This window comes from Sapajus apella, unplaced genomic scaffold, assembly GCF_009761245.1.
Source record: "Sapajus apella isolate SASKATOON/1434 unplaced genomic scaffold, GSC_monkey_1.0 scaffold152, whole genome shotgun sequence".
Taxonomy (NCBI): Eukaryota; Metazoa; Chordata; class Mammalia; order Primates; family Cebidae; genus Sapajus; species Sapajus apella.
Window position 1 is genome coordinate 896,662 of NW_022437092.1, and position 26,721 is coordinate 923,382.

At 54.4% G+C, this 26,721-nt stretch overlaps 1 protein-coding gene across 5 annotated transcripts; it reads left to right on the plus strand.

The window, feature by feature from the left end:
- On the plus strand, window positions 1–26,114 carry NACC1 (nucleus accumbens associated 1). Of its 5 annotated transcripts, none has more exons than XM_032265719.1 (7): window positions 1–141; window positions 1,180–1,317; window positions 20,170–21,123; window positions 21,198–21,374; window positions 22,225–22,330; window positions 22,426–22,523; window positions 23,097–26,114. In XM_032265719.1, exons 3-7 carry the CDS (start codon window positions 20,178–20,180, stop codon window positions 23,354–23,356), a joined length of 1,587 nt encoding a protein of 528 aa, XP_032121610.1. In that variant the 5' UTR covers window positions 1–141; window positions 1,180–1,317; window positions 20,170–20,177; the 3' UTR covers window positions 23,357–26,114. The 5 variants fall into 5 exon arrangements, with proteins under 5 accessions (XP_032121610.1, XP_032121613.1, XP_032121614.1 ...); XM_032265722.1 differs by having other exon boundaries at window positions 21,201–21,374; XM_032265723.1 differs by lacking the exons at window positions 1–141; window positions 1,180–1,317 and adding an exon at window positions 1,456–1,640 and having other exon boundaries at window positions 21,201–21,374; window positions 23,097–26,106.
- The last annotated feature ends 607 nt before the right edge of the window (window positions 26,115–26,721 follow it).

Consider the following 26,721-nt stretch of genomic DNA (forward strand, 5'->3'; position numbering starts at 1 on the left):
GCCGGGATCAAAATGTAAGACATAAAGGAAGCGCGCTGATCGTGCTGTTCCGGGGGTTTTAATCACAGCGGATCCCCTGGGAAAGGACACGTCACTAGTCCCATTTCACAGATGAGGAAGTTGTGGCTCAGAAAAGGGGCGGTAAGCGGAGAAACCCAACACCTAGTGGTCCTAGTCAGTTTTCTGGGCGCTATATACACGTTATTTCAGAGCACCCTGCAGGGATAACCCAGGCTCTGGAGTTGGACTTACTGGGTTTGAATCTCAGTTCCACCACATGCTCTAGGCAGGTTACTCTCGGGGCCCCACTTTTCTTACCTATTACATAAGATTCGTAGTTTCTAAGAACAAAGATTAAATGATACCTGGAAAGTATGCAAAGAGCTACTCTAACGTTGTAAGGGCTCGGTAACGTTCTAACCAGTGCATAAAGGTAAGACAGCGAAATGTTCCCACTGCCTGGGTTCCAGTCTCAGCTCGCCCTGCGACTTGTTCTTAATTCTGAACTTAAGTTACCGCTTTTGCAAAATGGGCAGAAGTTTTTAACGTTTGTTACTGGGTTGTAGTGAGAAGTAAACGAGTTAGTGCAGGTAAAATGCTAACAGAACCTAGCATCAGGTATGCATTATAAAAGTCTTAGCTCTTATTGTCGCTTTTGGGCTTGGGTTTAAATCCTGGTACCCGCCATCACTTCTTTACTGTGAGATAATCTTGACCAGCTTTCTTCATTTCTCTGTTGTCTTTTTTTTTTTTTTTTTTTTTTTTTGAGACGGAGTCTTGCCCAGGCTGGAGTGCAGTGGCACAATCTCGGCTCACTGCAACGTCCGTCTCCCGGGTGCGAGCGATTCTCCTGCTTCACGCTCCTGAGTAGCTGAGATTATAGGCGTCCGCCACCACGCCCAGCTAATTTTTGTATTTTTAGTAGAGACGGGGTTTCACCATGTTGGCCAGGCTGGTTTCGAACTACTGACCTCAGGCGATCCACCCACCTCGCTCTCCCAAAGTGCTGGGATTACAGGCGTGAGACACAGCGCCCGGCGGCCTTTATTTTCTATAGTGTGTCTGTAACAGTTCCCACTAAAAATGTTACTGTGAAGTTTAAACGAGCTAATTCCCATAACGAGCCTAACACAGTGGCTGCCACAATAAACAGCTGTCATTATTGTTTTTGTTTTACAGGAAACTAAAGTTCGGAAAAGTAGAGCGACTTGCCCAAGGTCGCGAAACCAGAAGGTGGCGGGGTCGGGAATCGAATCACTGAGCTGAGCCGAGGTACTGGCGAGGATACCCCAGGGGCATAGAGAGGAAACCAGGCCAGTTAGAAGGGGCGCGCTCGGAGTTCGGCTGGCCTTGCCTAGGGGGCGGGGCCTGAGGGCGGTGCGCGGGCGGGGCCGGGGCCGCTCCTCCTTGGCCCGGCTGCGGCGGCGGCGCGGCTTGTGCTCGCTCGGCGCTCGGCTGGGGCGGCCTGGCCCACAATGAATGGCCGCCGCGGCTGCCGCTGCTGCTGAGGCGGAGGCCGCGGAGGCCGCGGAGGCGGAGGCCGAGGCCCCGGCGCAGGGGGGCGCGCCCCGGGCCCAGGCCCGGCCCCAGCCGCCGCTGCGGATCCCGCCGGGAGCCCCCGGAGCGCGGCCACGGCGCAGGTGAGGCGGCCCGCCCCAGGCCTGGTTCCAGCCTCCTCCCGCCGGGGCGGCAGGAGGGCTGAGGGGGGAGGGCCTGGGTGCTTTCTCTGATCGAAGAGTATCCGGGCCCGCAGCCTGCACTGTGCCGGGGGCGGGCGAGTGTGTGGAGGCCCGGCTACCGCGGGCGGCCTGAGCGTCCAGCCCGGGCCTCGGGGCTTGGGGGCGGCAGGATCGTACCCGGACCGCTCCCCCAGCTCCCAGCGAGGGAGAGGGCCAGGTCGGACCGGGACAGGTACCGGGGGTCCGGGGAAGTTGGAGGGTCCGAGGCGGAAAAGTGGGGAAGCTCCCGGGGATGCCGGAGGGGGAGGGGGAGGAGGAGTCGGGCTCTGGGCCGGCCGAGTGGGGGAGGAGAGGAGAGCGGCGCGGCCGGAGGGGGGCGGGGAGGGGCCGGGCCTGCAGGTACCGCCTGGGCGCTGGAGGAGGTGGGTGGGTCAAGTTACAGGCCTGGGGGTGGCTGAGGAGAAGCCCAGGAAGTGGGGCACGGTGAGTGTGGGCGGAGTTAGTTCGGGTGGGGGCGGATAGGAGATCCCAGAGATGTTTGCCGGGGGTCACTTGAGGTCGGGACTGGAAGAGTAGTGGGGACGGGGAGGCTAGATCAGGGGGCGATCAGGTAAGGTGAGGGACTGCTGTCTGAGCTTTGGGAGTGCGGAGAGCGGAGCCTTTGGGCTAGGCTAGAGGGGATGTGGGGGCAGGTCAGGAAGAACTAGTGTGACCAGAAGGTATACATCGAGATGCGTCCCCCACTGCCCCTAACTCCAGTGTTAGTTCAGGGTCACATCTAAGGGGTTCCCTCTTTTCCACACCTCATCCCTGAAGCCTCTAGAGTCCCGACCCTACCCTAGGGCAAGCCTCTGCCAACTGTTTAAAGGCGCTGGCCAGTGGGTGTTTGTGTGGGCCGCTGGAGACAGTCTGGAACACCTAGCTTAGGCATCTTGTTTATCACAAGGTGGCCCGCGCCCACCCCCACATTATATATCTACAGGGAGGCGGCCCAGCAGACATTACCTGAATATTTTAGGATCCTGCATTCTTTCTCTAGTTTTTGTGGCCAGAGGCTGGCCGTTCAAGCCTAGTGGATGGGAACTCGGCCACCATCATATATATTAGTACCATGGTCTCCCAGGCACCAGCTCCTTGCGGCTGAGTTCTGGGTGCAGACTCCCTGGGGGTGAAGAATTAGAGGGAGTGAGCATGTAAGACTCTCTTGATGGTGATGGGTGAAAGCAGGCCACAGGGAAAAGGTGAAGGGGATCAAATCCGGCACTCACACCCTGGCCCAGGGCTCGACCTCTGGGACGCTGGTCCTGGGCCAGGCCCTGTGCCGAGCTTGCTGGTCGGATGAGCTCATTGATGGCTCACCACCACCGGGTCAGCTTAGGCCTTCTCTGTGGTCCAGACGAGGAAGCTGAGGCTCGGGGTGGTGTGGCTTGTCTCTGGTCATATGAGCAGACAGTGGCTGAACTGGGATTGTCTGACCCTCAGCCCAAACCCATAGTCACACAAGTGGCCTTCCAGGAGGGTGACTAGAGAAGCTCCTTGTTCTGGATCCCCTGGAGGGCATTCTCCTCTGCCCAGGCCTTTCCTCCTGCACACCCTGAGGGATGGGTCAATCCCCTGTGGGACAGACTGAGTTTCCATGGTGTCCCTGGAGACTGGAACAGTGAAGGTGTCTTTTTCGGAGTCCTGGTCACCCCTTCTTCCCTATTCCCGTCCTGGGAGCCAGGAGATCAGGGGTCATGGAGCTGTGGGCTGGCCGTGGGAAGTTGAGGAGGCCTGGCACCACCGCGGCTGGAGTTTGCTTGCCTGGACTGTTTTTGCCCCACTTGGTCCCCAGTTGGATGGCAGCAGCTTTTGTTCCTTTCTGGGCTGATTGCAGGTCTGTTACCAGGTGTCCTCAGGACTTTCATTTGGGATCCTCTGCACCTGAGGCAGGAGCCATAAACTGCTGGGTCAAGTGGTGTCAGCCAGTTCTTCTGGGTTTAATGATAGGTTGTCACAGTAATTCTCCCCAGTCTCCCTATAGTTTCCAGGACACCCTCCAAATGGGCCTTGCCCTTCTTCCCTGTCTGGCTAGCTACTTGGTTCTGGGATGAGCAGGAACTGGGCCGGCAGCTGCGCATAAAGAGCGCAAACGATCCTTCCTGCCTGATTGGGCCAGGATTGGCTGCAGGGTCTGCTTCAGCACTGACTGGGTCTTCTGGACCTATAAGCTGGGTCAGATACCAGGGATTGGGGGTTGGGGGTACCATCCAGTCACTCAGCTGAAATGGGAGTTGGCCCTGGTGTGTAGGGGACCGGCGGTGCCTCAGGCAGCTCAGGTTTGTGCCTGGAGCTGGAGGAGAAGCCACCAGTAATAACTGGTTTTCAGTGAGAACTTAACATGCACAGACTCTGTGGGGGCAAGCGCAACAAGTAGGCAGCCATTGAGACAGTTTGATCTCCCTGCTGGGGGCTGGGGAAGTATCCTGGAGTAACAGATCCGGGAGCAGCTAGCTTTCAAGCGACTTACATTCCAGTGAAAGTGACCAAACTTCCACAAGCAAAGCATCAAGATAATTTCATATACCTCTGTATTTACAAAGACGGTGTGGCAAAGTGAAGTTGTCGTGATTGCGTGTTGGGGGGATGGAGAGGTTTCCATGGGTGGCCAGAAGTTCTCCCATAAAGCTAGGATCTGAATAAAAATAGCTAGGGGGTGGGTGGCTCTGGGGTGAGGAAGGGGTCAGTGTTCAGGGCTCAGGAGACAGCACATTTGCAGCTTTTATTGAGTCTGTTCCAGTCTCCTTCAAAGTGCTCTAAACATTTTGTCTTCATGAGGGAAGGAGTGGCGGGATGATTCCCGCCGTGGAGACAGAGACTCTTAGTGCCACTCACAAGAAAGAGAAGCCCTGTCTCTGGGTCTCCTGGATCTGCCCATCTCCCCCAGATGGAAGTTCAGAACGCTTTGGCCTGCATCCAGGGTATTTAAAAATCTGGCCTTCTGGCCAGGCAGCAGGGAGCCCCAGCAGGTTCTTGAGCTGGGCTTTGAGATGTGAGTTTTGGTCAGCCTTACAGGATCTACTGAAGGAGTCTGCCTGGAGGATGAGGGGTTTGGAGAGAGTCAATGGTTGGCCCAACATTGTCTGATCCTAGATTTCATCAGTGTCATTGCCAGAGCTTTTGTGGAGAGGGATCCCACCAGGCTTAGTGGGGCACATCGCTTTTGGGGTGGTGGTGAGCCACTGGGGCTGCAAAACACGGGGCAGTGTTCATGCCAGTCTGCATCCTCTCTCAGGTCCTCCCTCCCTCTCATTTCTCCTGGGTTGCTTTCAGCACTTGTATGCACTTGAACTCATTTAAGCCCACGGCTAGTGGGTCCTGCCTTTGTCATCATTTGACACACAAGGAAACTGAGGCACCCGAGCCTTTCCTTCAAACAAGCTCCGATATGGTCTGGCTACCACCCCTGTGCCACCTTCCAGCCACTTTCTTGTCCCTCAGCTCCCTGCATTTGCTCCTCGGTCCCCTCGGCCGCTAATGCCTTCCCCTAGAGAACTCTCTGGGCCACAAAGGCTGGGAGGTGGCACTGGGCCTGCCTGCACATTAGGTAGGGGTAAGGACCAGGCGACCCAGCAGAGCTGGTGTGTCTGAGGTTGTGATCCATGTGTAGTTGTGGTATTGTCCTTGCAGCCTCTCACTACTGCCTCCTTGGTGAAGGTCTCACTCTGTAGAGACCTGTGTGTCTTCTCTGAGGGCTTTGACTGTGTGCAGGTTGTGTTTTCTAAATCGAGCAAAGGGAGAGGGTAGGTAAGGGTGACAGAGTATAGTGGAGAGTGAAATTTCACACTTAGCACTACCCCTGTCTCAGCCATTGAGACTCTGGGCACAGGTCTTGACCTCTGAGCTTCAGTCTCGTCCTCTGATAAGCAGTGACAAGCAGGCACCCTATACTGCTGTGTTTAGCAACTGGGGGCAAGCCTGCCTCCTCTGGGGACACTTGGGGAATGTCTGGGGACATTTCTGGCTATCCCTGCTGAGGGTGGGGCTGCTGCTGGCATCTAGCCGGGCTACAGGCCAGGGATGTGGCTCGACATCAGAGCATGGGGCAGCCCCCACCACAAAGAATGATTGATGCAAGTGCAGTGGCCAGGTGGAGAATCTCAACTGTCTGGTTATCATGAGGTTTATGGGAGAGGTTGGCATCTAGGGGTGTGATTGGACAATGCTGTGAAGGCTCTGGGGAAGAGCGGGTACTGCCTAGTAGTCCCATGAAATGTGCAAGGTTTTGGGAGATGGTGAGACGCATAAAATGTCTCCTACTCTCAGGGTGTTTGCGGCCCAGCAAGGGCCAGGGGATACAACTAACCGCAGCTGGCACTCATGGGCACCAGCTACGGGGTGAGCGCCGATTGGCCTGTGTTCTTCAGTTGTTTAATCCTTGAAACAACCTTGTGAGATGGCTGCTGCTGTCAGCCCATTTTCTAGATGGGAGACTGATATTGGGGGCGAGCGCTGTTGAGGGTAATGCTGAGTGACAGGCTTTATAAAGGGTTTGAGCCTAGGACTATAGTAGGATTCAGAATCTCAGGCCCTGCATGGTTCTCTACCCAAGCCCAGCAGGCCCCACTCCCGGGATGATCCCCCGCTCCAGCCCCACCAGCCTCCTTTGTGTTAGCGGCACTGGTGTCACCTCAGGGCCTTTGCACTTACTGTTGTTCCCCTGACCCTTGGTTGCCGCTGCTGCTCTGTCTTTTCGGTGTGATCTGATTGTACACAGGGACTGGGATGTAACTCCAAAGGGTGGGTTTATGGTTGGAGTTGGAGGGGGAGGGAGCAGGCAGACTGTGAACTCCATGAGGATGGAGGGAGAGCTTCTGCCAGGCTTTCCAAGGAGCTGGAGCTGCTGCCTGCAAAGGGAGGCCAGATTGCTGAGGGCTGCTAGGAGGAGCGAGTGGGAGGAGGGAGAAGGGAGAGGCAGCACGTGGAGACTGCTCATTCCCGGAGATGGTGGTTTGCAGGGAGGAAGGGCTGGAGAATAGCTGTAGATGGGAGGATTGGGAAAGGAAGAATGAAGAAGGCCTTCCTTGGGAATTAGAGAGAGGGCGCCCCAGACCCTGAGGTGGGGGTTTTTAGACAGGCAGAAGACCCTGTTTCTGGAGGGGACACATCCAGTAGTGTAGGTAAAGATCCCCAGCTCTGGGCTTGGCCTGTCCTCCGGTCTGGTTTCTGCCTTGTTTCTCTGAACGCCAGTTTTCCCATCTGTGAAATGGGTTTAGTCACAGCTGCCTCACATCCTTGCCTGATAAGGGAGCCAGATGGCCTGGGTATAAACCTGTGCCTACCCACTACATGGTCCCGGCCTCTGGCTTCACCTCTCTGGGCCTCGTTTCTATCCATGAAATGGCAGGAAGGCTCATTTCTTCCTCAGAAACTGTAAAGAGAAGTAAGTGAAATGAGCTTTGACTGAGCCTTGGCCAACTATGGGCACACAGTCAGTGAGACTTAAGTAGGGAACACTGGTTAATCCTATTGCCACTATGCATTTAATGACAGTCTTTGGGGGAAAAAGAAAATGAATCACATCTATGTGTGTATAAGAAAAACATACAGGCCGGGCGCAGTGGCTCATGGAGGCTGAGGTGGGCGGGTCACTTGAGGCCAGTAGTTCGAGACCAGCTTGGCCAACATGACGAAACCCCATCTCTACTAAAAATACAAAAATTAGTCAGGCTTGGTGGTGAGCGCCTGTAATCCCAGCTACTCAGGAGGCAGAGACATGAGAATTGCTGGAACCCAGGAGGCTGAGTTTACAGTGAGCCAAGATGGTGCCACTGCATTCCAGCCTGGGTGACAGAGGAAGACTGTCTCAAAAAAAAAAAAAAAAGAAAGAAAGAAAGAAAAAGAAAATAAATACTGATGCCAATAGTAGGATCCATACAATCAGATAGCATTTATATACATATATATATATTTTAAGATGGGGTCTTGTTGCCCAGGCTGGTCTCAAACTCCTGGCTTCAAGTGTCTTCCTGCCTCAGCCTCCCCAAAGTTCTGGGATTACAGGTGTGAGTCGCTGCCCTCAACTGAATACTTTGTCCTTCACTAACTGTTTTCCTGGACTGCCTTCACATTCGGCCCCTACAGAGGTATGTGTGTATGGTTCTGGGTCAGGCAGGCAACCTGAATGGCCAGGATTCGGCCATATCCTGCTGAGCTACGTGAAGGAGTGTAGGGCTCTCTAGGGCCTTTCTTCCTTGTTACACTTGGAGTTGCTGTTTTCCTTTAACTGGCTTGTAGGTCTTAGCCCATCTGGGCTGCTGTAATAAAATACCTTAGACTGGAAGCCAGGTGCATTGCTCATGCCTCTAACCTCAGCATTTAGGAAGCTGAGATGGTAGGATTGCTTGAGCCCAGGAGTTCAAGACCAGCCTGGGCAACATAGTGAGACCTCATCTTTCAAAAAATTAATTTTAATTTTAATTCCTTTATTTCTTTTCTCCTCCCCTCTCCTAATTTTAATTTCTTTTTCACCCGTGACACAGCCCTCAGGAGAGCCAATTAGCTGGGCATGGTGGCATGACTCTAGTTCCAGCTACTCAGGAGGCTGAGGCGAGAGGCTAACTTGAGCCCAGGAGGTTGAGGCTATAGTGAGCCGAGATTGCACCACTGCACTTCAGCCTGGGGGACAGAGCAAGACCCCATCTCAAAAAAACAAAACAGACTGGGCCATTGATAAACAACAAAGATGAGTCGCTCATCATTGTGGAGGGTGGTAAGTCCCAGATCCTGGGGCCAGCAGATTCTGTATCTGGTGAGGGCCTGTTCCTCATTGGTAGCACCTTTTAGGTGTCTGCACAGGGTGGCAAGGACAAACAAGCTCTCTTCTTTTACACTGGCACAGTTCCTATTCATGAGGACAGAGCCCTCCTGACTGAATCACCTCCCAAAGGCTCCACTTTTTTTCTTTTTAAGTTTTTGATCAACAACTTTTTTTTTTTTTTTTGAGATGGAGTCTTGCTCTGTTGGCCCAGGCTAGAGCGCAGTGACGCGATCTCAGCTCACTGCAACTTCCGCCTTTTAGGTTCAAGCAGTTCTGCCTCAGCCTCCTGAATAGCTGGGATTACAGGCATGCACCACTACACCCAGCTAAGAGACAGATTTCACCATATTGGCCAGGCTGGTCTCAAACTCCTCACCTCAGGTGATCCGCCCACCTCGGCCTCCCAAAGTGCTGGTATTACAGGCGTGAGCCATTGCACCCAGCTGAAGGCCCCACTTAATGCCACTGCTTTGGAGATAGGCCTCAGCTTGTGAATTCTGGGGAGATGCAAACATTCAGACCATAGCATCTGTCAGTGGCCATGTCACAGCTTCCCTGGAAGTCATCAGGAAAGGACTGTGCTTTTGACGGTCTCTCCCAGGCCCCTGCTGGCTGGGGAATTCCGCATCTCTCTTTCCCCAAGAGCTGGCAGTTACTACTCCCAGGAATCATGCTGCCAGCCCCCTTCCCACAGATGGCAGGATCTACCAGCAGTGTGAGCAGTTCCTCAGGTAACATTGAGCTCTCAGCAGGCCTCTGACTGCTAGCCACCCACCTTGGTGACCGTCAGAGGAGGTCCTCTGTCTGCCCAGCCACAGAGAGTGCCTCTGAGCCCTATTCCTGTTTTAGCTGCATTAATGTAGAACAAAAAAGGGAGTTAGATTGGGAGGAATGGAAATAATTTTTTATTCGTTGTTTCCAAAAAGAACTCTGAGCACCCACTGGGAACCTGGCCTGGTCCTAGGGGTCGTGGACACAACAGAGGACTACACAAGCAAACTTCCTGCCCCAAGTGACATGAAGCCAAAACAATGCCCAGTTTGCGGGGGGGCAGTGGCTCGCACCTATAATCCTAGCACTTTGGGAGGCCGAGGCAGGAGGATCGCTTGAGCCCAGGAGTTTGAGGCTGTAGTGAGCTATGATGGTCCCCCTGTACTCCAGCCTGGGTAACAGCAAGACCCTGTGTCAAAAAAAAAAAAAAAAGTAGAGAAAGGGCTTTGTATGACCAGAGAGAGAATGAGGAGCCATGGTTGGCCTGGGGACAACATTCCCATTCTAGGAGGTCTGAGAGCAAGCAGGGCCAGCCTGCTAATGGGCCCAAGCTGTGTCACTTGGGGCCAAGGTGGTGCAAAGTGGTTTTGAAGGAGTTGAAGATGAGTCCGAGGATCTGAGCAAGGAGGGCCGGAGCTGGCAAAGCTACGGCATTCACAGGTTTGGGAACGGACTGGAGCTGGGTCCTGGAAGTGTTGAGTGGAGGTGTCTGGGATGTGTGTGAGTCTGGCATTCTCAGGGAGGTCCGGGCCAAAGACTCCAGAGGGGGAGGCATCAGTGAATAGATGGTGCTTCGGGCCTGTCTTAGCTCAAGCTGCCACACAACAAAATATCACAGACTGGGTGGCTTAAACAACAGACACTTATATTTCAGAGTGCTGGCGGCTGGCAGTCTGAGATGAGAGTGCCAGCATGGTCAGGTTCTGGAGAGGGCTCTCTTTGTGGCTTGCAGACAGCCTTCTTGTTGATACCACTCTTACAACCTCAGTCAACCTTAATTAATCCCAGAGGTCTTACCTACAGATACAGGCACACTGGGGGCTTCTGATTTCAACTTATGAATTTGGAGGGATATACTCAGTCCATAGCAGAGCCCTGAGACTGAGCCCAGTCCCCTAGAGGTGAAAACACTTTCTGGAAGGGCCACGCTCCCAGTCGACTACTGCCCTTTCTAGATCTCAGCTCCAGTGTCACCCTTTCCAGGCAAGATCAGGCACCCCAGTGTGCAGCACGTTGATCCATGTGACTAAGGATGAATGGCTCTGTCTCCTGCCGGACCATGAGCTCCAGAGGCAGGGCTACTTTGTCACCATTGTGGCCTGCCCAGGCAGGGACCTGGCAAATATTTGTTGAGTAGTTGTTGGGAAGTCATGGAAACTGCGTGCTCTGCTGTTGGATCTCAGCAGAAGACCTGCTCACGCCGGGGCCAGGACTAGGCCCTGTCCTGGCTAGGAAGGTCCCAGCTGCCCCACGGCTTCTTGTCCTTGTCCCCCACACACTCAGGGGTGCTGCTATACTGAGTTTTAGCAAGAGATGATTCTGATATGGTTTTCTGCCCTTGGGGAGTTTATAGTCAAATGGGACTTAGTTTCCTCAGAGGTAAGCTTTAGGGCACTGTGGCTGGGTGGGGCACTAGAGGGGCATCTTCTCTAGCCTGGAGGAGTGGGTAGCTGAGGGTGGAGGAAGAGAGTATTCTGGGCAGGGTGCACAGCTTGGGCAAAGGCCTCACTGCAGTAGAGGGGACTGGGCAGTGTGTTTGAGCCTGAGGCAGGTGGGGGTTTGGTGGGGACCAGAACTATTAGGCGGTTTAGAGGCCTCAACCCCCGACTCGATCCCATCCCTGCTCAGCCAGCAGGTGACCCTGCCAGGGACCTGCTAGTGACAGACCCGTTTCCTCTGAGAGTCCAGTCATGGCTGCTCCCTTCCTGGGGCTAGTGTGGGTGAGGGACTTCTTGCAGGGGCCCAGGTAGTTTTCCTTCTGAGTCCATTGGGCAGGATTGGGCCAATCACAGAGGGATGGAGGGGTTCCCAGGGATGGGTCTGCTCTGGCACTGCAGCTCACCCTGTCCACTCTGTGCAGGGGCCACTGGGGAACTGGACGGAACAGCATTGAGGTCACTGCGGCTCACACACCCGCCGCCCCATTCCCCTAGTCCCCAGCAGCATGGAGGGAGGGTTCTCGTGTGCTAATTGGCTGAGTGGACCAATTGCTAATCAAAGACTCCAAAACCCTGGGTGCTGGGGTGCTGGGCTCTGAAGCTGGGGTTCACAAGGTATGGGGGACCCCAGCCTGAGCGTCAGGTTGGCTCTCATTTTCAGGCGGGAACCTGGGCCATCCCCAGCCCCCACATCTGTGTTGCCTCTTGTTATCCCTGAAACCATGCAGTCTCCATTGCTGAATGGGGGAGTTCAAGACCAGCCTGGACAACATAGTGAGACCCTGTCTTTAAAAAAAAATTAGATGTGGCCGGTGCCTGGCGCGTGGTTAGGTCACGTTGAAGCAGTCCTGTGCCCGATCTGCATTACTTCTTTAAATTTTGTTTTGTTTTGGTGGGGTGGTGGGAGGGGTGTGTGTTTTTTTTTATTTTTTATTTTCCTATTTTATTTCTTTTGAGATGGAGTCTTTCTCTGTCGCCCAGGCTGGAGTGCAATGGCGTGATCTTGACTCGCTGCAACCTTGCCTCCCGAGTTCAAGTGATTGTCTTGCCTTAGCCTCCTGAGTAGCTGAGATTACAGGCACGTGCCACCATGCCCAGCTAGTTTTTGTATTTTTAGTAGAGATGGGGTTTCACTATGTTGGTCAGGCTGGTCTTGACCTCCTGACATTGTGATTTGCCTGCCTCGGCCTCCCAAAGTGCTGGGATTATAGATGTGAGCCACTGCGCCCGGCGCTGCTTTTTTTGTTTTTTGTTTTTTAGAGATAGGGTTTTACTCTGTGACCCAGGCTGAAATATAGTGGTGCAATCATCACTCACTGCAGCCTCTCTTTGACTCAAGTGATCCTCCCAAGTAGCTGGGACTACAGGTGCAAGCCACCAAGCCCCACTAATTTTTTGTTGTTTCGTTTCGGATTTACAGTCAGAAGTTTCACTCAAGTTTTTTTGAGACGGAGTTTCACTCATGTTACCCAGGCTGGAGTGCAATGGCGCGATCTCAGCTCACCGCAACCTCCGCCTCCTGGGTTCAGGCAATTCTCCTGCCTCAGCCTCCTGAGTAGCTGGGATTACAGGCACGCACCACCATGCCCAGCTAATTTTTTGTATTTTTAGTAGAGACGGGGTTTCACCATGTTGGCCAGGATGGTCTCGATCTCTTGACCTCGTGATCCACCCGCCTCGGCCTCCCAAAGTGCTGGGATTACAAGCTTGAGCCACCGCGCCCGGCCAGCCCCACTAATTTTTAACTTTTTTGTAGGGATAGGGGCCTCACTATGTTGCCCAGTCTGGTCTTGAACCCCTGGCTTCAAGGGATCCTCCCACCTCTGCCTCCCAGAGTGTTGGGATTACAGGTGTGAGCCACCGTGCCCAGCCTCTCTGCACTGCTCTTTAACACATTTACAAATATTTACTGAGCATCCAGTTCATTCTGAAGAAGTAATCTTGAATAACACTAGCCAAGGATGCCTGCCTTCATTGAGCTGACAGTCCCCTTGGAGGGATTAACTGTACATACAACTCCTTTTTTTATTCTTTTTTGAGACGGAGTGCAGTGGTGCGATCTTGGCTTATGGCAACCGCAACCTCTGTCTCCTGGGTTCAAGGGATTCTCCTGTTTCAGAGTAGCTGGGATTACAAGCATGTGCCACCATGCCCAGCTAATTTTGCATTTTTAGTAGAGATGGGGTTTTTTCATGTTGGTCAGGTTGGTCTCGAACTCCCGACCTCAGGTGATCCGCCCACCTCAGCTTCCTAAAGTGCTAGGATTACAGGTGTGAGCCGCTGCACCTGGCCTTTTTTTTTTTTAAGACGGAGTTTCGCTCTTGTTACCCAGGCTGGAGTGCAGTGGCTCCGTCTTGGCTCACTACAACCTCCACCTCCCAGGTTCAGGTGATTCTTGTGCCTCAGCCTTCTGAATAGCTGGAACTACAGATGTGCACCACCATACCGGCTAATATACTTTTAGTAGAGACGGGGGTTTCACCATGTTGGCCAGGCTGGTCTTGAACTCCTGACCTCAGGTGATCCACCCGCCTCAGCCTTCCAAATTGTTGTTTTTACAGGCGTGAGCTCCTGTACATATAACTTTTTCTTATTTTTTCTTTTTTGAGATGGAGTCACTCTGTCACCCAGGCTGGAGTGCAGTGGTGTGATCTTGGCTCACTGCAACCTCCACCTTTTGGCTTCAAGAGATTCTCCTTCCTCAGCCACCTGAGTATGTGGGACTACAGGTGTGGGACTACAGGTGTGTGCCACCACCCGGCTAATTTTTGTACTTTTTTTAGTAGAATTGGGGTTTTACTATATTGGCTAGGCTGGTCTCGAACTCCTGACCTCATGATCCACCCACCTTGCCCTCCCAAAGTGTTGAGATTACAGGCATGAGCCACTGTGACCAGCCTGTACATATAACTCTTAAAATGCTGCCCTGACCCTGGGACTCACTTTCAAAGATGTCCATGTTCCCTAGGCCAGGACCCCACCTGTTCCACAGTCTTCCTGGCAGCCCTGTTCCTGCTGCATCGCCTCCAGCTACACCAGCTTTCTTTGGGTCCCTGGACCATACTCGATACCTTCCCGCACATGAGTGTTATCACCGTCCTGGCTTGCTCAACCTTTGATGGTCCCTACCACCAAGGCCATGTGCTCGGTTGACATACCCAGCCCAACTGTAATTAAATCATCCCCCCATGACTCCTAAGTATACAGCTCCGGATGAGCACAGCTAGTCCTTTTAGGGCTTTGTCCCTGGCACCTCCCAAAGAGGAAGATGCAGTTCATCAGGATGGGTTGGATGAACAGTCCATTTTATAGATGAACAAACTGAGGCACAGGGAGGTGAGGGGCTTTGGCTGCACTGCATACCTGTCTTGTCCTGTCCTCCTCTTCCCTGGGGAGTGAGCCTGGAGCACCCTGCTAGGAACTGGAGGGCCAGCCTCTTCCCTTGACCATCTTGGTCCTTGTCATTTGGGCCCCAATACCAGGAGTGGCTTTAATTTGGCCGCCAGGGAGGTGGTTCAGGGCTGCCAGGACCCCCGAAGTGGGCTCTTTGGGCTCCCTGATGTGGTGCCTGCTTCTCCTGCGTCTTCATGCAGAGGAACCAGCTTCTAGCCCATTCAGCTCTGAGTTTGAGCTCGTGGGTGGATATTTTTGCTGCCTTATGACTGGGATTCCTAGATGCAGGCTCTACCCTCTGATGCCCTAAGGGTGTTTTGGGGTTTTGTTTTGTTTGTGTTTTTATTAGGATGGTGGCAGTGATGTTGAGGAGGTGAAGAGGGAGGAGGATATGGGCAAGTGTCGCAGGCTGTGGTGCCTAGACAGACCTCGTTTGAATCTCAGCCTTACCACTTTCTGGCATGTAAGTGATAGGGGCAGCAGTTGACCTCAGAACATATCTTTTTGTCTTTTTGTTTATTTGTTTTTGTTTTGAGACATAATTTTGCCCTGTTGCCCAGGCTGGAGTGATCTTGGCTCACTGCAACCTCAGCCTCCGGAGTAGCTGGGATTACAGGCACCCACCACCATGCCCAGATAATTTTTGTATTTTTAATAGAGACGGGGTTTCACGGTGTTTGCCAGGCTGGTCTCTCAACCTTAGGTGATCCGCCTGACGCGGCCTTCCAAAGTGCTGGGATTGGCTGGGCGAGGAGGCTCATGCCTGTAATCCTAGCACTTGGGGAGGCTGACGCAGGTGGACCACTTGAGGTCAGGAGTTCAAAACCAGCCTGGCCTATATGGTGAAACCCTATCTCTACTAAAAATACAAAAATTAGCTGGTCATGGTGGCACACACCTGTAATCCCAGCTACTCAGGAGCCTGAGAATCACTTGAACCGGGGAGGCGTAGGTTGCTATGAGCCGAGATCACGCCACTGCATTCCAGCCTGGGCAACAGAGAAAGACTCTGTCTCCAAAAAGTGCTGAGATTATAGGCGTGAACCACCACACCTTCAGGACATATCTTTTGAATTTTGAACCTGGTGAATGACTTTAAATGACATCAGGAGAGTCCTTAATTTTCACATGACCTCAGTTTTCCCAACTGTGCAAGGGGAGTATGAAACCATCCCTGAAGTCTTGCCAAGAGGATTTGGGGAGCTCACCAAAGTTGTGTGTCAGTTCCTCCATTTGCCTGGGTGTTGCAAGGGGCAGGGCCCGCATCTTGCTTGTGGCCTGCCAGGGTAGCAGCTCAGTAAGAAAGATGGTATCTCACTGTGGTTAGAATTCACATTTCCCTGGTGACGAGTGATGTTTTTATGTCATTTCCCTGATGACTTAGTGATGTTTCCATGTAATTTCTTGAATGGTCATTCAGTAACAATAAGTGTAGGTTGAGTTTGCAGAATCTGGTTGGCCTCATCAGCCTTGATTTCCAAATGGAGAAAGCAGAGATTTGGAGCTCCTGGTCAGAGGAGCAGGTGCTGGAGCCGGGATTCAACTTAGGTTGCACCTCCAAGCCTTCTATTCTTCACAGCAGCTCTTTCAGACTGAACTGGTGTTACTAGATGGGAGCAGAGTAGCCACTGTATTCTCAATTCCCAGCCCAGGGAGGCAGATCTGAGCTAATGGATGAGGAAGCATGAAAGGCGCGTGGGAGCTCACTGGGGGTGAGGGGAGATGTACATTCCTGCGTCAGGGCCTTTGTGCGTACTTGGTACTTTCTCCTGCCGGCCAGCTAGAGTCTCTGTGAAGGGCCTGTCTTACTTAGGGAAGGCTTCTCACCCGCACCATGCCCAGTTAGCACCCATTGCCCTCTAGAGACCCTGTAGAATTACAGAGGAGGCCGGATGCGATGGCTTACGCCCGGAATCCCAGCACTTTAGCCTAGACAACAGAGTGAGACTCTGTCGCAGTTGAGGAGAAAAAAAGCCAGTAATCCCAGCACTTAGGGAGGCCAAGGCAGGAGGTCACAAGGTCGAGAGATAGAGACCATCCTGGCCAACATGGTGAAAGCTTGTCACTACTAAAAATACGAAAAAAAAAAATTAGCTGGCCGTGGTGGCACACGCCTGTAGTCCCAGCTACTTGGGAGGCGGAGGCAGGAGGATCGATTGAACCCAGGAGGCGGAGGTTACAGTGAGCTGAGATCGTGCCACTGCACTCCAGCTTGGCAACAGAGCAAGACTCCATCTCAAAAAAAAAAAATTCTCACTTTTACCTGTAGGGTCAGGTAGAAAGGCACCACCTTCCTTTGAAGCCTTTTGATGACTGCCCCAGAGTGTGGGACACAGCCTTCTCATCTCGCCACACAGCCAGTTCTTCCTGGAAGAGGCAGTACAGGGTCTGATGCAGAAGTTCACACATTGAGACCCCCACTTCCGCCACCTCCCCAAGCTGTTCCTCTCACAGGTCAGTGCAGGGGGCGGGCTACCTGACCAGCATCAATTCCCATTTCTGGAGGCTGAAGTGGGAAGATCACTTGATGCCAAGAGTTCATGCACCAGCCTGGGCAACATAGCAAGACTCCGTCTCTTCAAAAAGTTTAAAAATTAGCTGGGCATGGTGGTACAAACCTGTAGTCTGAGCTACTCAGGAGGCTGAGGCAAGAGGATCCTGTGAGCCCAAGACTTCAAGACCCGTAGTGAGCTATGATCTTTTTATTTTTATTTTTGAGACAGAGTCTCGTTCTGTCACCTAGCCTGGAGTGTAGTGACACCATCTCAGCTTACTGCAACCTCTGCCTCCTGGGTTCAAGCAGTTCTCCTCCCTCAGCCTCCCAAGGAGCTGGGATTACAGGCATGCACCACCACACCCAGCTAATTTTTCTTTTTTTTGTATTTTTAGTAGAAACAGGGTTTCACCATGTTGGTCAGGCTGGTCTTGAACTCCTGACTTCAAATGATCCACCCGCCTTGGCCTCCCAAAGTGCTGGGATTAGAGGCAAGAGCCATCTTGCCCTGTCGTAGTGAGCTATGATCTTGCCACAACATTCCAGCCTGGATGGCAGAATGTCACCCTATCTCTTTAAAAAAAAAAAAAAAAGAAAAAAAAAATTCCCATTTCTTCCTCCCCTCCCTGCCCTCAAGCATTTTTTAGTTAATTTGCTTAAATTAAATATGTATGGCTTGCTTTCACAGATTTTACTTGTTTTAAAATATTATTGACTTTTGCAAATAGGCATTTAATTCACCAAGTTTAAAACTCAAAAGACCTGAAAGTATACTTTGCAAGTCTCCTCCTCACTTCTGCCCAGAGGAAATCAGTCTCACTGTTTCCTCCTTTCTTTGTGTGTGTGTGTGTGTGTGTGTGTGTGTGTGTGTGTGTGTGTGTGTGTGAGAGAGAGAGAGAGAGAGAGAGAGAGATAGTCTCACTCTGTCACCAGGCTGGAATGAGGAGGCGTGATCTCAGCTCACTGCAACCTCTGTCTCCTGGGTTCCAGTGATTCCCTTGCCTCAGCCTCCTCAGTACCTGGGACTACAGGTGCACACCACCATGCCCAGCTAATTTTTTGTATTTTAGTAGAGATGGGGTTTCCATGACCAGGATGGTCTTGATCTCCTTACCTCACGATCTGCCTGCCTCAGCCTCACAAAGTGCTGGGGTTATAGGTGTGAACCACTGCGACGGCCTCTTTCTTATTTAAACAACTTTATTGAGATGCACACACCATGCAATTCCCCCATTCAAAGTATACAGTTAATCTTTAGTATATTCACAGAGTTATGCAACCATTACCACAGTCAGTTTTAGATTTTTCATTACATCAAGAATAAACCCCCGCTGGGCGTAATGGCTCACGCCTGTAATCCCAGCACTCTGGGTGGCTGAGGCAGATGGATCACCTGAGGTCAGGAGTTCTAGACCATCCTGGCTAACACGGTGAAACCCCATCTCTACCAAAAATACAAAAAAAAATTAGCTGGGCATGGTGGTATATACCTGTAAGCCCAGCTACTCAGGGAGGCTCAGAGGAGAATCCTGGAAGGTGGAGGTTGCAGTGAGCCAAGATCACGCCACTGCACTCCAGCCTGGGCAACAGAGTGAAACTCCACACACTTTTTCTCCCTGCCTCCCAACCCCTGGCAACCACTAATCTGCCTCCTGTCTGCGTGGATTTGCCTATTCTGGACATTTCCTATAAATGGGATCATACAATCTGTGGTCCTTTCGTTTGGCTTCTTTCACTTGGAATAATGTTTTCTAGGGACATCCATGTTGTCGCGTGTGTCAGAATTTCCTTCCTTTTTCCGGCTGAATAATATCCCATTGTATGGATTGACTGTTTTGTTGGCTCATCCATCGGCAGATGGACGTTTGGATCGTTTCCACCTTTGGGCTATTGGGAACAAAGCTGCTGTGAACATTTGTGTACAGGTTTTCAATGCGGGCGAACGTTTTCATTTTTCCTGGGCATGAATTCCAGGAGTGGAATCGCTGGGTCATATGGTAACTCTCTTTAACTGTTTGAGGAACTGTCAGACTGTTTTCTGTGGTGGCTGTGCCATTTTACATTCCCACAGCAGTGGAAGAGGGTTCCGGATTTCTCCTCCTTGCCAACTTTTTTGATTCTAGCCAGCCTAGTGGGTGTGAGATGGTGTCTCGTTGTGGTTAGGATTTGCATTTCCCTGGTGACTACTGATGTTTTCTTGTAATTTCCCTGATGACTAGAGATGTTTTCATGTAACTTTTTTTTTTTTTTGAGACAGGGTCTCTGTCACCCAGGCTGGAGTCTAGCAGTGCAGTCACAGCTCAGCGCAGCCTTGACCTTCTGGGCTCAACAGATCCACCCCTCACAGCCTCCCTAGTAGCTGGGACTGCAGGTGTGCTCTACCACGCCGGGCTAATTTTTGTGTTTTTTTTAAGAGGCAGGGTTTCGCCCTGTTGCCCAGGCTGGTCTCTCTTTTCTAGGCTCAAGTGATCCACCTGCCTCACCCTCCCAAAGTGCTGGGATTACAGGTGTGAGCCATTGCACCCAGCCTCATGTAATTTCTTTTTCCCTTTTTTTTTTTTTTGTTTTGTTTTGTTTTTGAGACAGTCTTACTCTATCTCCCAGGCTAGAGTTCAGTGCCATGATCTCGGCTACTGCAGCCTCTGCCTCCTGGTTCAAGCAGTTCTCCAGCCTAGCCTCCCCAGTAGCTGGGACTACAGACCCATGCCACCTCACCTGGCTAAGTTTTATATTTTTGGTAGAGACAGGGTTTTGCCATGTTGGCCGGGCTGGTCCTGAACTCCTGGCCTCAAGTGATCCGCCTGCCTGAGCCTCCCCACGTGCTGGGATTACCCAAGTGACCCACCGGTCCTGACCTCATGTAACTTCTCGAGTGGTCATTTAGTCATTCAACAAACAGTGATTGAGGGGCCTGTGCCCAGCACTGCAGAATCTGGTGCACAGTCAGATGACCCTGCCTTTCCGGCATTTCCATGCCAATGCCCTGCAGAGATACCACATAGGTACCTGGTGCTAGCAATAGCTGGCACTTGGGTGGCGCACTGTGTCCTAGCCACTCTTCCGAGCACTTAAGCAAATTCAGTTACTCTTCAAGTACATACTTTTCAAGTGTGTCTGTGCCCCCTCCTCTTTGCAAGGGACAGCATGTGCCACCCCGGTCTGCAGCTGGCTTAGCAGATTTGACCACGTATTGTAAAAATGAGTCTGTACTGGGACAGATAGGAGGGTTCGGTGCGACTCAGCTCCATATCACATTCCATCGAGTGGATGTTCCTCCAGCAGTGGAGGTCTTCGGGGCCAGGCCAGCACCCACATATGCCGCCTGACCCTGTCCCTCCGTCTCTTTCTCTCCATTCCTCCCTGTCCCCCATGCAGCCGCCACCATGGCCCAGACACTGCAGATGGAGATCCCGAACTTTGGCAACAGCATCCTGGAGTGCCTCAACGAGCAGCGGCTGCAGGGCCTGTACTGTGACGTGTCAGTGGTGGTCAAGGGCCATGCCTTCAAGGCCCACCGGGCCGTGCTGGCTGCCAGTAGCTCCTACTTCCGGGACCTGTTCAACAACAGCCGCAGCGCCGTGGTGGAGCTGCCGGCAGCCGTGCAGCCCCAGTCTTTCCAGCAGATCCTCAGCTTCTGCTACACCGGCCGGCTGAGCATGAACGTGGGTGACCAGTTCCTGCTCATGTACACGGCCGGCTTCCTGCAGATCCAGGAGATCATGGAGAAGGGCACGGAGTTCTTCCTCAAGGTGAGCTCCCCAAGCTGCGACTCACAGGGCCTGCACGCGGAGGAGGCCCCATCGTCGGAGCCCCAGAGCCCCGTGGCGCAGACATCGGGCTGGCCGGCCTGTGGCACCCCGCTGCCCCTCGTGTCTCGGGTCAAGACGGAGCAGCAGGAGTCGGACTCTGTGCAGTGCATGCCCGTGGCCAAGCGGCTGTGGGACAGTGGCCAGAAGGAGGCCGGGGGCGGTGGCAACGGCAGCCGCAAGATGGCCAAGTTCTCCACGCCAGACCTGGCTGCCAACCGGCCTCACCAGCCCCCGCCACCCCAGCAGGCCCCGGTGGTGGCGGCAGCCCAGCCTGCTGTGGCCGCGGGAGCAGGGCAGCCAGCCAGTGGTGTGGCGGCAGCAGGGGGCGTGGTGAGTGGGCCCAGCACGTCGGAGCGGACCAGCCCCGGCACCTCCAGCGCCTACACCAGCGACAGCCCTGGCTCCTACCACAATGAGGAGGATGAGGAGGAGGACGGCGGCGAGGAGGGCATGGATGAGCAGTACCGGCAGATCTGCAACATGTACACCATGTATAGCATGATGAACGTCGGCCAGACAGGTGAGGCGCTGCCTGGCCCCCTGCCCCAGGGCTACCCCGGCCCCTCCCGCCACTCACATGCTACTCTCTCCCTGCAGCTGAGAAGGTAGAGGCCCTCCCAGAGCAGGTGGCTCCCGAGTCCCGGAATCGCATCCGGGTTCGGCAAGACCTGGCGTCTCTCCCAGCTGAGCTCATCAACCAGATTGGGAACCGCTGCCACCCCAAGCTGTACGATGAGGGCGACCCCTCTGAGAAGCTGGAGCTGGTGACAGGTGGGCCGGCCTCGCCCCAGATCTCTCCCCTCCACAGCCTCGGAGCCGGCTGGGCTGCGCTGGGCGGCTGGTTAGGCGCCCCCGGACCTCAGTTTCCCCATCTGTGCTGCAGTGTTGATAACAGCCACCCTCAGGGCAGGGGTGTTGGTGAGATTCGAGTTGCTGATAGAGCAAGGCCTGGCCTGTAGGTTTCTGGCTTAAGGGGTTGGCATGAGCGCTGGCTGTTACTGTTTGGCCACATGGGTAGATTAGCTACTTCCTGGGTTTGTGTGAGGGCCAGCTACCACCTAGTTTAAGAATTTGGGCAGGTATGGGGGCAAATGCCTATAGTCCCAGCTACTCAGGAGGCCAAGGTGGGAGGATCCCTTGAGCCCACGAGGTCAAGGCTGCAGTGAGCCGTGGTGGCCGTGGTGGCCACTGCACTCCAGCCTGGACGATAGAATGAGACTTCATCTCTAAAATAGGAAGAAGAAAGTCTTTGGCCCTCGGGTCAGAGTGCCCGGGTGTGATCCTCCTCTTCCTGTTGGTCCTGCCGAGCCTGGGCCCATCTGTAGTTGGTGACAGCCAGCGTGCCCACCTCACAGGCTTGCGGCACGACCATACAGCAGGCACCCTGGGGATTGTAAAGCCAGTCTTTCTGTCCTTTCCTGAGCACTGATGAGGGGGCAGTCCCAAGGAGCCTCCCCTGACTGCCCTTGGAGTAGAGGTGGGGGGAGAAGGTTCCTAGGTGAGTCCTCGGGAGCTAGAGCCCAGCAGGGAGGGCCGGGGGTGTCCTGAGATGGGGCCTGGCATCATGTGGGCTGTGCAGTGTGGGGGTGCCCCAGGCCATCCTCCGGCTTCCCCTCACCAGGCACCAACGTGTACATCACGAGGGCGCAGCTGATGAACTGCCATGTCAGCGCAGGCACACGGCACAAAGTCCTGCTGCGGCGGCTCCTGGCCTCCTTCTTTGACCGGTGAGGCCCTCACCAGAGCCCCAGGGATGGGGAGCTGGGTTGCCCCAGGGCCTCCCCACCACCATCCTGACTCCCTCCATGCTCCCTGCCCCCAGGAACACGCTAGCCAACAGCTGTGGCACTGGCATCCGCTCTTCTACCAACGATCCCCGCCGGAAGCCCCTGGACAGCCGCGTGCTCCATGCCGTCAAGTGTGAGTGTCCGCCTGGCTGGATGGGGCATGGGCCAAGGACACGGAGGCTGATGTTTTCCTCCGCAGCCTTGGTGCTGACAGCGGGCTAGAGTTCAGTGTTGAGAAGCATTCTGGGGCTCAGTCTAGCCTTGCTGGGAAGCCGCTGTGATTGCTTCAAGATTTCTTCGTGACTGGGGGATGTGGGTGCTGAAGGGAAGTCAGGGAGCCTGTCAGGCAGGAGGCTCTTGAACTCAGGGCAGTCTGGGAGGGATAAGGCAGCCAGATGGTGCTAGCCACTTGTCACGTGGGGGCGTCTAGATTTTCAGGTGGCCTCTCCCTGTTACTAAATTCTGGCAAATGATCTGAATTTTTCAAGAACACAAGGCCATTCCATCAAAACCCACACATTTCCACACATGGTTGAACTCAGTCTGGTGTAGGGGTGGATGCACGTGTGTGGAGTCCTGGCTGTGCGGCCTCACTCATCTCCCCTTTGAGGGAGAGTCAGTCACAGATGCTGTTGGGGGACTGCTGATTAGGCCTTGTGGGAGTCACCTGGCCCCCGTGCTAAGGCCGCACCCCCCTGCTCCACAGACTACTGCCAGAACTTCGCCCCCAACTTCAAGGAGAGCGAGATGAATGCCATTGCGGCCGACATGTGCACCAATGCCCGTCGCGTCGTGCGCAAGAGCTGGATGCCCAAGGTCAAGGTGCTCAAGGCTGAGGATGATGCCTACACCACCTTCATCAGTGAAACGGGCAAGATCGAGCCGGACATGATGGGCGTGGAGCATGGCTTCGAGACCACCAGCCATGAGGGCGAGGCAGGCCCCTCGGCTGAGGCCCTGCAGTAACCCGCCCACCCAGGAGGCTCCCCATGGGGCCGCACACTCCCCCTCCCGACACACACACCCCTGACATCTTGGTCACGAGCTACTGTCTGTCCCTCCCCAGGACCCGCAGTGGGTGCTGCATGTTCCTCGCCCTCTGCCCCTTCTGTCCCACCCCCTTCCCCCACCGAGAGCCAGGCCGGGAGAGGACCACAGGGTAGGTGGCACGAGGTCTGTGTTGCCTTCTTTAACACACACTTGTGCATCAGGGGAGTTCTGGCTCCCCATCCTAACCCCTAGCCGTCATCTCCCCACTCACCAGGCCTGCCAGGGGAGGGGGCTGGCCTGGGGGGCTTGGGAAGGCCCCCTCCCCAAGTCCTGGGCCACCTCGCGGAAGCGTTCCTCAGCCTCCGCCTCTCACTGCATCCCCTTGGGACTCGAGGGGGGCCCCAGGGGTTCTCAGGACCCCTCCCACCACCTCCCAGTGCTTCCACGTCTCCAAAAGCGCCTTCCTGTCACCCTCGTCTGTCCCTGCACCTGGGGGCTGGGGTAGGCGAGGCCATGGGGACTGCCTATTTTACAGCTGGGGAAACTGAGGCTCCGAGAAATTGCACAACCGACCTAAGGTGGCCAGTGGTGGCGTGCCCAGTGCTCTTTCTCCTCTTTTCCGCCTCTACTGCCCCATTGGTCCTCCAGGGCCTGAGAGAGGCAGGTCCTAAAAGAATGAGGGTTCTTGGGGGCAGACCGAGGGTCTCGGAGGATAGAATGAGAGGTTTCCAAGGCTGGCAGAGTGTGTGCATGTGCGTGTGCAGTTTTGCTTTCAATCAAATGAAGATACAAGAGGCAGTAGGACCTGGGTTGGAACCCAGGGGAACAGGCTGGGGGGCTGCTGCCCCTCCCTCCATCTCCCCACCCCTACCCCACCTCAAGGCAGGGCTCCTGGCCCCCACCCCTGTACATAATTTTTAAAACATTTTTTTAGCGAATGAAATATTGAAGTATAAGATTCCTTTTATTTTTCAAACCAATGGGGCTGTGTCTGTTGTCCCCCTCGGTCCCCAGGGGTGGGGGGGCCATGGAAGCTAGGATGGTGGGGGGGGCTGGGGGGCAGGCTGAGAGTGTGCGTGTGCGTGTGTGTGTGGAGTGTGGGTGTGTTTCCATGGTAGGGCTCCAGTCCCAGCTGCTGCCTGGGCTCCTGTGGGTCCTCCTGGGTTCCCCCTCCCCCTGTCTACCTTCCCCAACAGGGCTACAGTTGAAGAGTGTCCCAGGCCTTGGCTGGTTGGCTGGGCCCAGCTCCTGGGGGCTGGGCAGTGCAGCACAGCGCAGGGCTGGGCCGGGCCCACTTCCATTGTTAGCAGTTGTTTGCAGAATTTTCTCTTTTACCATTCCTCTTTTTGTTCTCACCCAGAGCGGGTGGGTTTTTTTGTTTGTTTCAGATTTTCATGTGAACGCAGTTTTTTTTTTTTTTTTTTTTTTTTTTAACTCCCCATCCCCCTCCATGGGTGTCCTTTCACCATCCACATCCTTGTTTGCTTCTGGCCCTCGTCCTCCCTGCCTCTCCTCTGCCTCCCCAACCCCCGCCTACCCACTGCTCCCTGGGGTCTCTCCAGGGGCAGGGGGATTTCAGGAGATGAGGTGGGGGCCAGCTCCAACTGGACCCTTGGAATCTGATTTGGAGACCATCCCTCTGATGGGACCAGCAGCCCTACCGGCCTGCTGGGGGTCCCTCTTAACATCTGCTTGTTGCGGGGTCAGTCATGAGTGCCAGGGTCTGGCTGGGGTCTTGGCACTGCCTTCCTGGCCGGGGCCTGGCACCGTAGTCCCCAGCCAGCCTGAGTGGGGGATGTTGACACCCCCAACTAAAGCACAAGCACCTTAGTCACCCCTCCTCTCCCCCTGCCTCCTAGCCTGCCGCCCCACCCCAGCGTTGACCCCAAAGCACAATGCCCTGGTCACTTGGCAAGCGGCTGGGCCCAATGGAGGCTGAGGGGCGGGTTGGGGCTCCAGCCAGAGCCCGAAAGGAAGCAGTGCTCCCCAACTTCCAGGCCTTAGTTGGGGTGGGGGGGCCAGCTCCTGGGCTTGGGGTCTTCCCACCCCTACCCCCTTATCCTGGGTAGACCCCTGCCTGCCCCTCTGCCTTTTCCTCGGGTGTCCCTCCTTGAGCCCCTGTGGCACTGGCGTGGGTGGCAGAACCCAGTTGTTTCAGGGACCCCAGGAGGAGCCCCCTGGCTCCCAGGACTGTATGTGTGGGTCTGGGGGGTTGGGAGGGGAAGAAGGGCCGGGCAGGGGGTGCAGGGGAGGAAACTCCTCACCAGGAGAGCCAAAGACAGGGTTGTGCCTTACCCCAGGAGCCACCCCTGTGCCCCCCTTGCCCTGCCATTCATCCCACCCCTCCCCCCGGGCGGCCTGCTGCTTTTTCCTTCTCTCCCTCCCCTGCCCTGCCGTGAGCTGCATGGTTCCCCCACCCTGGGCAGCCAGGAAGGAATCTGAATGGAGAATCACCAACCACCAGAGAAAAAAAGACTGTGGGGCCCTCCCTTGCCAACTCCCCTTCCCTGGCCGCCCACTCACCCACTCCTCTTTCACGCAGGACAGGGTACCCACCCTGTCCACGTGAAGTGCCAACGCCTTCCCCACCCTGGGCCGAGCCCCCACCCCTCCCTGGGCCCCCAAGTGAGATTGCACATTTAACTACTGTAAGGAGAGGAGTGGCGTTGGCAAATGTGAACCATGAGAATATCAGTGATACTGATGAGAATAAACTAAACGCCTTTGTAACAGCCTTGCCGCATGCTTGTTACTTGGGGGGCCCGGAGAGGAACACACACCCGCGTTGTGCCCAGCCAACCCAGATCACTCTGACTGCAAATTGACAGCCTCCAATGGCAACATGCATGCAAGTTACCACAACAGATACAGATAATGGAACACAAGCTGGTCTTGCAGACGTGAGCCCCCAGTCCTGCTTCAGGGAGCTCTTTAAAACCTTGGAGAGGCCAGGTTTGGTGGCTCATGCTTGTAATCCAGGCACTTTAGGAGGTTGAGGTGGGTGGATCACGAGGTCAGGAGTTCAAGACCAGCCTGACCAACACAGTGAAGCCCCATCTCTACTAAAAATACAAAAAAGTTGGCCGGGCATGGTGGCTCATGCCTATAATCCAAGCACTTTGGAGGCCAAGGTGGACGGATCACCTGAGGTCGGGAGTTCAAGACCAGCCTGACCAACATGGTGAAATCCTGTCTTAAAAAAAAATTTAGCTGGGCATGGTGGTGTGTGCCTCTAATCCCAGCTACTCGGGAGGCTGAGGCAGAAGAATCGCTTGAACCTGGGAAGCAGAGGTTGCAGTAAGCCAAGATCATGCCACTGCACTCCAGCCTGGGTGACAGAG

Bases quoted from the DNA above. Each gene is read 5' to 3' on its own strand.
- NACC1 (XM_032265719.1), top strand. From the start codon at position 20,178: ATGGCCCAGACACTGCAGATGGAGATCCCGAACTTTGGCAACAGCATC. The intron at 21,124-21,197 runs GTGAGGCGCTGC...ACTCTCTCCCTG, and splicing joins GATGAACGTCGGCCAGACAG to CAGCTGAGAAGGTAGAGGCC. The intron at 22,331-22,425 runs GTGAGGCCCTCA...CCCTGCCCCCAG, and splicing joins CTGGCCTCCTTCTTTGACCG to GAACACGCTAGCCAACAGCT.